We start from the raw sequence: 12,638 nt of genomic DNA, 5'->3' as shown, positions 1-12,638 counted from the left end.
CGATGATTGGGAGGCCAGCAATTTGGATGCCAGTGCGCATGCGCCAATCTCCCTACTGGTGTGGTGATATAAACAGGGCCTGGTTTTAAGGCTGATAAAATTGGATATCCTAAATTAAAGAATTGGGCACATTGAAATCAAACACAGTCAAACCTCAGGCAGGCCAATTATACAGATACACAAATGTGTCTGGGCCTGACGCATCAACCACCCATCAAAGGTCGTTACACTCTACTTGAGACTTAGCAGGAGATCATGGCACCTCATTGAAATGCATCGGTCTATTGTTAGAAGCCCAGATCGGGCCAGACTTTCTGTCACCAAGAGATCCTGTAGAAGCCTTACCTGATAACAAGTTCAACAAGTGGAGTAAGTAAACTGGTTGGAAGTATCTGAGAATTAACAGGTACAACACTGGGGAATGCACTGATGCAGGCCTCTCGGGTGTAAATAGGCCCTGCCTCCTGCCACCACCCCACTCCCGGTGTGAATCCCCTGGTGGATTTTGTGAAGCACAGAGTGCCAGAAATTAGCTTTGTTTTGGGAAATCACCCCCAATGGATTTGGAAAGGGTGTAACAGAGAATTACCAAGATGTTACTTGTACTACGAGGATAACCTAGAAGGAGAGATTACACAATTAAGAGTGGAGTTCGGACACACTTAGAAACCATAGAAAAGTTTGGCACAGAAAGAGGCCATTCAGCCCATTGTGTCTGTACTAGCCCAAAGATAAAATCTAAAACACTAGCTGCCCAACCTAATCCCACCTTCCAACACCTGGTCTAAAGCCTTGCAGGTTACAATAATTCAGGTACAGATTTGTGGGGAGGAGATGGTCTAGTGGTATTATCGCTGGACTATTAATCCCAGAACTCAGCCCATGTTCTGGGCACTAGGGTTCGAATACCGCCACGGCAGATGGTGGAATTTGAATTCAATGAAAAAAAAATCTGGAATTAAGAATCTGCTGATAACTATGAGATCATTGTCGATTGTTGGAAAAACCCATCTGGTTCACTAATGTTCTTTAGGGAAGGAAATCTGCCATCCTTACCTGGTCTGGCCTACATGTGACTCCAGAGTCACAGCAATATGGTTGACTCACAACTGCCCTCGGGCAACTAGGGATGGGCAACAAATGCTGGCCATCCAGCGACACCCATATCCCATGAACGAATTTTTTAAAAACTCAAATACCTTTTGAATGATCCTAAGGTTTTTGCCTTCTCCACTACTAAACCAGGCAGTGAATTCCAAACAACCACCACCTTTTGGATGAAGATGGTTTTTCTCATGTCCCCTCTAATCCTTCTGCCAATTACCTTAAATCTGTGCCCCCGGTAATTGACTTCTCCACATGGGGAAACACGCCATCCCTGTTTACCCTATCCAGGCCCCTCATAATTCTGTACACCTCAATTAGGTCACTCCTTAGTCAGTTCCAAGAAAAATAACCCTAGCCTTTCCAATCTTTCCTCAGAGCTGCAGTTTTCAAGCCCTGGCAGCATACTTGTAAATCTCTCCTGTACTTTCACCAGAGAAATTATGTCCTTTTTGTACATAAAATTCCACTTGTGGCCTAACCAGCATTTTATACATTTCCATCATTACATTCCTGCTTTTATATTCTATAACAAGTCCAATAAAGGAAAACATTCCACACGCTTTCTTTATTATCTGGTCCACCTGTCCCGCCACTTCAGGGACCTGTGGACATGCACTTCAAGGTCTCTCACTTCCTTCATCCTTCCAATATCCTCCCATTTATTGTATATTCCCTAGCTTTCTTTTCCCTACCTAAATGCATAGCCTCACCCTTCTCTTGATTGAATTCCGTCTGCCTCAACTAAACCATTGATATCATTCTGGAGTCCACAGCTACCCTCTTCACTATCAATCACACAGCCAATTTTTATGTCGCCTGAAATCTTTCAGTTGTGCCACCCACAGTTAAGTCTAAATCACTAATATATAAAATAAACAGAAAGGTTCCAACACTAAGTCCTCAAACAGGGACACAACTGGGGCGGCAGGGTGGCACAGTGGTTAGTACTGCTGCCTCACAGTTCCAGGGACCTGGGTTCAATTTGGGTGACTGTTTGTGTGGAGTTTGCATGTTCACCCCATGTCAGCGTGGGTTTCCTTCGGGTTCTCCGGTTTCCTTCCTCAGTCCAAACAAAGTTTGGTGGATTGACCATGCTGAATCATCCCTTAGTGTCTAAAGATGTGTAGATGGATTAGGCCATGGTAAATGTGTGGGATTACAGGGATAGGGCAGGGGAAAGGGCCTGGGTATGTTACTCTGTCAGAGAGTCGGTGCAAACTCAATGGGCTGAATGGCCTTTTCTGAACTGTAGGGATTCTATGATTCTATGATGCTGGTGATGCGCGATTAAATCACTCGGGAGGCTGGATTGTACCCGGGAAATAAAGGCTTTTATTAATAACAAGAATGGAGCATACTATATACAATACAATCCCAGACTAAAGGGTCACCAGGCAGTGCAGTGACCTTTATACTCCTCCAGCTAGGCGGAGCCAACTGGAGTGTACCACAGAACAATATCAACTATGGTTCACCACAGCTGGGTAATCACTTTCCATTCTCAAAAACATCCATCAACTACTTCTATGCCACAAAGGTGGTAGAAGTTTGGATCCCTCTGTAAACAGAAATTGATTCTGGATCAATTATTAAATTAAAACCGAGATTGATAGATATTTTTGTTATCTAAAGGTATTAATGGATGTGCAGCAAAGGCAGGTATAAGGAGCTAGATTGCAGATCAGTCATTATCTCATTAAATGGCTTAATAGATTTGAGGATTCAAACATTTTTGTTCCTATGTTCCCACAATGTTGAAGCTTAGCCTGATAAGGGGCGAGTCACGATCATGGCACACAAATGGCAGGTAATGACCATCTCCAGAAAGAGACTCTAACCACTTCCACATGACATTGAGTGGCATTATCATCATTGAATCTCCACCATCAATATTCTAGAGGTGACTATTGACCAGAAACTTGACTGGGTCAACCACAAAAATACTGTGCCTAAAAGAGCAGACCAGAAGCTGGGTATTCTGAAATTAGTAATTCATCTCCTGACTCCCGAAAATAAATCCACCATCTACAAGGTATAAGTCAGCAGGGTGATGGAATACTCTTCACTTGCCTGGATGAGTGCACCTCCAACAACACTCAAGAAGCTTGACACCATCCAGGGCAAAGCAATCCACTTCAGTGGCACCCTTATCCATCACTTAGACATTTACTTCCTTCATCAGCAGCACGCTGTGACTGCCATCTACAAGATGCATTGCAGCAACTCACCAAGGCTCCTTTGGCAGCACCTTCCAAACCCACAATCCCTATCAAATAGAAAGACAACGGCAGTAGGTTCACAGAAACAACATCTCCTCCAATCCCCTTCAAGTTATACATTATTCTGACATAGAAACATATCACTCACTATTCCTTCAGTGTTGCTGGCTCACAATTCTGGAACTCTGTGGGATTAGCTTCACCACATAGACGGCAACAAGTCAAGAAAGCTACTGTTTTTCAATAGTCATTGAGTCATAGGGCCTGATTTTACCATCACATTGCACCCGTTTTCAGAGGCGAAAATTTGGTAAAGTCGGGCGTGAGGTGAGTAGCATGGTTCACGCTTGCCTCCGCGTCGGTTCCCCTTTTACCAAGGCCCGAAAACGGCCGTGATCGGGACCACGCCCAAAACAGGCGCAATGGCCATTTACATGCTTTTGCAAACATTCATATTGACTTAGTGGACTGCACACCCAACCTTACTGACACTTCCCCCTTTACCACCGTATTCGCCCATCCGGAATCGACGCAAAACAGACATGCTCCATATAAGTTCGATTCGGGCGCTCCATCAGTGAGGGTTAGTGAGGAGGTAAGTGCCGAGTGTCCGACGGCTCTCTGCTTGAGATCGGTGGGGGAGGAGGATGTGAAAGGGGGGTTCCGCTGCCACTCTGCCTGAGATCGGTGGGGGTGAAAGGGAGATCTGCTGCCACTCTGCCTGTGATCAATGGGGGTGAAAGGGAATCCGCTGTCACTCTGCCTGTGATCAGTGGAGGGGATGGGGGGTCCGCTGCCACTCTGCCTGAGATCGGTGGGAGGCAGGAGGGGAGGGGCCCGCGATCGGTCTGGGTGGTGGGGAGGTGGGGGGATAAGGGGGTCAGTAATGTTGTGGGGGTGGGGCAATGTCTGTGGGGGCCAGGGGGGGCGGGGGGCATTATCCGGCCTGGGAGCGATGTGGCAGGGGAGTGGCATTCTATCATTTTCTTTCTGCACACGCGCAGTTGTGGGCTCCGATCGGAGCTGCAAGATTTCGAGCGCGTTAAGCCTCGCACATAGGTTTCTGCAGCATGATTCGGACTCACTGATATTTTTTCAGGCAGAGTGCTTATGGGGACACCTCAGAAAGGGTCTGAAAGTCGGATCTGAAACACTCCCAGTTTCAAGTCCGCCGAGCACTTAGAATCAAAATGGTAAAATAGGGCCCATCGAGCTTTACAACACAGAAAGAGGTGCTTCAGACCATCGTGTCTGCGTTGGCCATCAAGCACTATATGATTAAGGTTGAGCAGTTATTGTCTTTGCCAATGACACCTACATCACGAGAATGAGTAAAATGGAAATCAATTGAAGAAATAATGCCTATACCATGCAAGACATAGAGCTCAGTTAGAAAAATATAGGGGTGGTTTTCCTGGCCCTCCATGTGACAGTTCTGGATAACAATGCACTGCGCTTGTCTCAGGTGTGTCACTAATACAGCCCATGGCCATCATCAACACAGACCCAGCGCCTAGCTGGACTAGTACTGGAAAACAGAGCACAAGGCAATGGAGAACAACTCCAGTATATTGTGTACATTCCTGCTGACTTCAGAACCTTGTGACCACACGATCTGAGAAAACTTAAAAGATTATTTAAAGTCCCAAGTGTGCCTTGAGCATCCAGCTAGGGTCAATTAAACCCTCCTCTGAGAGAGTCCAGTTAAAAGAACACAATATCAGCTTTGTGAAATAAGTAACTCAAGAACCACCTTGACTGTACACCTGGAATCTAAAATAATCACACAGCTTAAGTTTAAGCTGAATACTTATGTAATATTTCTTCATTTCTGCTGGTGAAAATAGTATATGGTATGAAAGCATAAAAGGGAAATCCAAAGTTGATGTTATAAGATTGATGTTGCATTTCAAAAGCATTCAGAAACAGAAATAACTTGCATTATACAACACCATAAAATAGAAACACATTTCAAAGAACTTCACACTGCCGCAATCAGAAAAATAATGATGCCAAGCCAGCAAAGGAGATAGCAGTTAACCAAAAACTTGGTCAAAGGGGTGGGTTCAAGGAGGACCTTAAAGCAATAGAGCCAGTAGGAGAGCTGGAAGGTGTTAGGGAGGGGTGCTGGAATCTATGGGGACTGGACAGCTGAAGGCAAGGTTGCTAATGGTGAATCAAAGTGATGTGTGAGACGTCAGAGCTCTCCATTGAAGAAATATGGTCCCAAGGGTTATGGCTGCATGATACTGGCATCTCTCACAAGGGGAGCCCATGCCAGGCCTCTGACTATCCTCCTTCGATCACTGTGTGAGAAGTACATGGGGATAAGAAGCAAGCTGACATGACATGAGAGCCATTGCACCCCTGGAGTCCTTCGTAGAGCTTCCAAGAAAGAAAGATTTGCATTTATATAGTGCATTTCATGACTTCAGGACATCCCAAAGCACTTTACAACTAATAATATACTTTTGCTGCAAAGTCAGTTGGCTCTCTGGTCGTTCATTGAAGGAACAATGAATAGACAATAGGAAGCCAAGGACAAAGTGATTTAAGAGAATGGCCCTTTATTTGCAAATGAGGGAGGAAGACATCAGGCCATGGTGCCAAAGAACATTTCAGAGATCATTTATATCTGATGCCCTTTGCCTCAGTCGGGAAGGACTTCTCAATGATGATCACTGTATGGGCAAACGTTTCAGGTTGCAAACAACCAAGCATTTCTCTGTCATATCAAAGCACTCCTTCCTGAAGTGTGACATTTTAAAGGGCAAAACAAATGAAACTATTCACCACCTGTTCCGGATCAGAGTACAGTGCTCCTCCCAACCCATCAGGGAACATGGCTATATTTTGGGAACGAGATAATTTCAGATTCAAAGCGGTGTTTAGTTATTAATATATTTAAATGTCATAGCGTATATTGATCTTTCTTGTCATGGGTTTTTCTTTTCTTTCGTGATAATGTTTACACAATGATTGGACTGGTTTCTCACTGGGTTCTACATTGCTCCTCACATTATTCCAAACAAATATACACCATTAAAAACCAGTGTTTCAAGTTATCATTCAAGGGTTTGAGACACTCTTGCAGGTAACTTTAGCATACACGTGTAAGTTTTAGGGCAAATCCTCCATGATTAAAAACCCAGGGATAAGTAAAATGGCCGACTGGTTGTCAGGAACCTTTACAGCCACATGAATATGCAAGAGGCTGGGAATAACGAGAAGGTCGAGACAGGGATAATCTAATCAACAGGAAACAAAGGAGAAACCATGACCAGCAGACAAGGAGTAAATAGCCCAGCAGCAAGACAATGAGAACAGAGATCATTCCATCCACAGACAACATCAATGACTTAGCTCACTGATGGGATTCCAATCAGGATGACTCAGAGAACATTTAAAAGACATTAAAATGTCAATTAAGGGCGGTCCCGACAGTTCCGGCCCTTTTTGTCCCAGGCAATCGAAACTATCAATGATCAGAAACTCTTTTGTGTGAGAGAATCACTGGTTCAGGTTTTAAAAAGGGACAAGCAAGCTCTGGTCTCTCTCTCTTTTCTCTTCGGACCAGCATGGCAGCACCCTCCACTCTCTTCTCCTGTTCCTGCCTCTCGTTCATCTCCAGCACACAGCCCAAAGCCCACTGAGCAATTTAAACTAGGATTGTGAGTACCCTCCGGTAATTCGCGAAGTTCCCGAGATCATCATAGTGGATGAGGCTTTGGGGAAAGGGGGGGCCTTTTGCATGCACCTTTCATAGTTTAAGACACTGGTAAACTTGTGTAAAGTAAGCATTCTCGTTGTGTCCGTTTTAGTATTCCTTCCATAGCTATAGTCTTATAGAGCATAAGGCATTGTGTGTTGTTTTCCTGGTGTTTGGTGACCTTGACCTTGATGTTTTAATAAATATATATACATATATCTTTGACTTCCATTGGAGTCTGTTTTGATCTTTTCAATTTCTCACCAATGATCTCTGACCAAGTCACAATATTAAATATCCCTTACCATAATTCTGGAGTCTAGAACTGAGGGTACCCTGGGCGCTTCGAAACCGCCCACTCAGGAAAGGCTGCCAGGTAGTGGATAGGCAGCAGTTTCCTTTTCTCTCTCTTGGGAGCGCTACTCTAGTGAAGTAGACGCAAGGTGGCCGTTGTTCCATCGGCGAGAGAGAGAATCACTCGGGCATTGGTGGGGTTTGGGTAACGGAGAACCAAACCTAAAATAAGCCCAGTGGAGTTAAAAAGAGGGATCCTGCTACACACGTTGTTTAAATTCTCTTCCCCAAATTAGTCAGGGAAAACTTATCAATAATGAAGGAAAACATCTGCTGTGCTGGTGAATTGTCCGGTGGGTCAGGGTGATGCAGGGGGTACTCTCAATGGATCCACACCACTCATGTTGCAGAGGAGGGGAATACACTAAAGCAATTGATGAGTTGTAAATGAAGGGATAACTACGCCCAAAACTTATTTTTTTACTGAAGGCCTGGGACTAAACCAAATACTTCAGCACAATATGTTTCTAAGTCCATTATAGAGAGGATAGTCCTCTTCTTCCATATGGTGGACCTTCAGAATGTGCCACCAGGATCTATCATCTATCTACATTTCCCATCGCAGACCCTGGGTCAGCAATGGTTGCAAGAAGGAAAAAGGGCCAAAAATCTAAGCCTGACCCTCAAACCAGCACGGTGACAGAGTGGTTAGCACTGCTGCCTCTTGGGTGACTGTCTGTATGGAGTTTGCAAGTTCCCCCGTGTCTGCGTGGCTTTCCTCTGGGTGCTCCGGTTTCCTCCCGCAGTCCAAAGATGTGCGGGTTAGGTGGATTGGCCATGATAAATGGTTGCCCCTAAGTGTCCAAAGATTTGTAGATTAGGCGGATTAGCCATGGTAAATGCGTGGGGTTACGGGAATGGTGGGGTTGGGGACTGGTGGGCCTAGGTAAGAACTTGTTGGTGCAGACTTGATGGGCCGAATGGTCACCTTTTGTGCTGTAGGGATTCTACTGTTCTATATGTGATGCACGTCAGAGATGCAACCAGAGGCCTTTCCAACAGGGGTAGAGGAGGAAACCTCAGCTTTTTGAGTGGGCAATGGTCACCCTCACTGTGTAATATTACCCTATTCTCCATCATTCTTTGACCTGAACTATAAACGCATTTTGCAAGAGCTCTATATTTTCTCCCATTTTCATTTTTCTGAGATTCACAAGTTTTGACAAATAAAATTTAATTTTAAGCAAATATATTTTACAAGATGTCACACCTTTGTTTACAGAAATATTTTTCCCATTGAAATGGCTATTAAAATTGACATTATTCAAAAATTAATTACAGAATTCTATCAGAGAAGCACCAATTTAACTGAAAGCATTTGATTTGGAACATTTATATTTGACCATTTCCCCAGATTGTTGTTTGATCATAACAACCAGAATATGCAGTCCCTCCAGCTCAGGCAAGACCAGTTCTGTGAATGGTGGCAAACTTTCTCCATGATGTTATGCAAGAAGATCTTTAAGGTGGTTATGCCTGCAGATGATTTTCACTGATATATTATTAAACATTGTCTTATTCATTCCTCTGGACTTAGCATTTACCCTGAGACCATGAAATCTTGTAGACACTGATGGAGATGTCGTTGCGAAGACTTAACATTCTGTATAAATTAATTCTGGTTCTGGGAATGCAGCAGAGAAAGCTTTCTGAATAAATTCTGCGGGTTCATCTGGCAAACTGATTGCAATGCATGAATGACTGATGTCTACTTGTTTTGATTCGGGGGAAAACAAGCAGAAAAGACTTGGTGGATTACTTTGCATGGTGCACATGATGGACAGGTTGATGCCCTGTCAGGACTGAAATTGTGCTTCTGAATGAGGCTAATCAAGTTCTGGACATCGCTTCAGGATGGAATTGCTCTGCAAAGTTGTCGTCCCTCTCTGCAGCTTCAACATCTGCATTCTCCAGCAGGCCATCCTGAGTAGCCAGTGCAGAGAGTTTGAGATCAGGCTTTGGACTGGCACACAGCAATGTCTCTTTCTTCGATTTCTTGAACTGCGGCAAGTCATCAGCCGGATGAATGTGGTGAAGAATACGCTACAGGAGAAAAATACATGCTGGTGTTGGTAATAAATACACAAATACGTCAGAGGCAGGGGCTCTCACTGGCAATTTAACATGTTGAGCATGGCTCTGCACAGTGGTCAAAATTTAGAGGTCAGCTGGACAAATGGGACATGGGGACGTGATGGCCTAATGGTATTATCGCTAGATTATTAATCCAGAAGTTCAGCTAATGTTCTGGGGATGTGGGCCATGGCAGATGGTGGAATTTGAACTCGATAAAAGATGTCTGGAATTACGAATCTACTGATGACCATGAAACCATTGTCAATTGTTGGAAAAACCCAGCTGGTTCACTAATGTCTTTCAGAGAAGGAAATCTGCCGTCCTTCTCTGGTCTGTCCTACATGTGACTCCAGAGTCACAGCAATGTGGTTGACTCATAACTGCCCTCTGGCAACTAGGGATGGGCAATAAATGTTGGCCAGCCAGTGACGTCCATGTCCCCTGAATGAATAAAACAAAAATGAGAACTTAGTCCAGATGTGACGAGTCCACTTTGGGAAGCCTGTTGACCTTGGGAATTTTGGAGCTAAGTTAAATGCATCCTGTGTGATTTTCTACTAATCTACCAATTGTAATGGACAGAAAATCATGCAGGACTCACTGGCTGTTGCGTCATCGTTCCCGATAAATACTCTTGTAACACAAAACTATACCAGGAACCTTATTCTCTAGTTGAGTCTGGAAGTGTGCAACCTGTATTGCCCCACTGCCACCCGTTTCCCCATTCCTGCCTCCATGATCTAACTTTCCAAACTTTATTTGGCTTACTTTGGCATTCGAGGGCACTGTTTTATTTCAATATATATGTATACAAATATGTTTTGATGTGCATATTTCATACAAGAGAACATCTCCTACTGAACTGGCCGAACGTCAACTATAATAGTGAAACATGTCATCTACAATAAAGAAAATCAGCTACTTGTGTCTTGCCTCAAGGAATGAACTGTTCAAACCTTACTGTAACCTTCATGCAATACTGCTAAAAGCAAACTGCTCCAAACCAGAATATTCGACAGAAATAGGGCTGAACTATCCAGCTTGATAACATCATTCATATGCTGCTGGGACCATCGTTATAGCACATCAGAAAGTAACTTGTCAGAGATGAATAATTTAGAATATAGGTTTTGACAGATATTCTGGTGCCTAACTTGAATTACCCTCAGGGGAGGGAATGACAAAGAACAGGGAGAAATATTCCACACCCATTATTCGGAAGACTTTGAGTGGATTGGGCAGAAGGGTTTTTCGTATGATGGCCGGAATCATCTTCTCGTGTTGAGTTATTGTTTAAAGTTTATTTATTAGTGTCACAAGTAGGCTTACATTAAAATTGCAATGAAATTATTGGGAAAACCCCTAAGCTGTCACACTCTGGTGCCTGTTCGGGTACACTGATGGAGAATTTATGATGGCCAGTGCACCTAACCAGCACATTTTTTGGACTCTGGGAGGAAACTGGAGCACCCGGAGGAAACTCACGCAGACGCGGGAGAATATGCAAACTCCACACAGACAGTGACCCAAGCCGGGAATTGAACCCGGGTCCCTAGCGCTGTGAGGAAACAGTGCTAACCAATGTGCCATCCTGAGAGTCCTGACGGTGGAAGTATGCTGGACTTCCATTCCTCAGGGAATGGCTGGTCATGTCCAATTACATGGCAGCCAGCCAACTAGCTATGCAGAGGTGAAGGGCCCTGCCAATCATGTGCCGGAAGCGGACAGGAATTCACTGGCTGCATTGTTACTTCACAGGGTCGAAGTTCCAGGCACTATATTTAAATGGCACCCGGACAGGCATCCACTTCCTTCAATTCAGCAGCATTAGTCGGGCTATTTGTCAGGAGCATTTGCACTGAGGTCGCTGTCACAAACAACATGTTTCTCTGTTTGTTACTAATAGGCAGATGGTACTCAACCACCCCGTGCCTGCAAAACCCAGGACAAAACATCTACCATTACATGTGATTGTACAATTTGGCAGCATCTACTGAACAATCTTGAGTGTGCTAATGTGTCTCATTCAGGCTTGCTAGAAGGAACATGCATTCATACATGGGACCCCTTTCTCTCCAAAAAAATGCAATATCTTCAAGCCTTTTGAATTACCCGGGAACTTGGGGAGTCCATAATTCCATGGTGCTTCCTCCATGCGGAAGGATGTGGAAGCATTGGAAAAGGTGCAGAGGAGATTTAACAGGATGTTGCCTGGTATAGTGGGAAGGTCTTATGAGGAAAGGCTGAGGGACTTGAGAAAAGAAGGTTAAGAGGTGACTTAATAGAGGCATACAAGATGATCAGAGGATTAGATAGGGTGGACAGTGAGAGCCTTTTTCCTCGGATGGTGATGACTCGCAAAAGGGGACATAGCTTTAAATTGAGGGGTGATAGATATTGGACAGATGTCAGAGGTAGGTTCTTTACTCAGAGAGTAGTAAGGGCGTGGAATGTCCTGCCTGCAACAGTAGTGGACTCGCCAACATTAAGGGCATTTAAATGGTCATTGGATAAACATATGGATGATATTGGAATAGTGTAGGTTAGATGGGCTTTAGATTGGTTTCACAGGTCGGCGCAACATCGAGGGCCGAAGGGCCTGTACTGCGCTGTAATGTTCTATGTTCTATGTTCTATGGCAACACCTCGTATAATCAGAATTGACTTGTAATCCAATCAGCATCCTTTACTGTGGCAGTATAAATTGTTGTGATAGTTTAGAATTTGGATTTTTTTGTGTTTGTCCTGATAAACGCAAGATGAAAAGCTTCGTCAACACATTTCTTTTCATCAATAAAAATGTTATCTGAAATATTTACACAAAAGTGATAGTGTGTTCCTAACAATTTATGTGAAGGCAAATTGTTCAATATAGGTTAGTGATTCAATTTGTTGCTTGAGGGTTTAAAATCTCCTCATGCCAGCATTTCATAGTGGCAATAAATCGCCATCCACTTGTAAATTATCAGTAACTATTCTGCAGATGTACGAGAGCAGCAAAGACGCTTCTGTAAAACAGAGAAGCACTCGAGATAAAATCTATGGGTGCCTTTGCTACTGGAGTGACCTTGTACATATGCAACAGAGGATGTAAAATTAGATGAACTATTCTGATGTGTGAGGGTCCTCGATTATTTAATATTCAATGTGGAGGCAAAAACCATACAATATCC

The 12,638-nt window shown here is 43.9% G+C and overlaps 1 protein-coding gene across 1 annotated transcript in view; it reads right to left on the bottom strand.

The window, feature by feature from the left end:
* Window positions 1-9,219: 9,219 nt before the first annotated feature.
* LOC144499057 (sodium- and chloride-dependent GABA transporter 2-like) overlaps window positions 9,220-12,638 on the bottom strand; it is a 74,673-nt gene continuing 71,254 nt past the window's right edge. The window contains exon 18 of the mRNA XM_078221113.1: window positions 9,220-9,432. Within this exon, the coding sequence (XP_078077239.1) occupies window positions 9,220-9,432 (213 nt within the window). The remainder of the gene's footprint in view (window positions 9,433-12,638) is intronic.

Source organism: Mustelus asterias, chromosome 9, assembly GCF_964213995.1.
Source record: "Mustelus asterias chromosome 9, sMusAst1.hap1.1, whole genome shotgun sequence".
Classification (NCBI taxonomy): Eukaryota; Metazoa; Chordata; class Chondrichthyes; order Carcharhiniformes; family Triakidae; genus Mustelus; species Mustelus asterias.
Note: the sequence above shows the minus strand (reverse complement) of the source record. Positions and strands in the feature narration are given on the sequence as shown.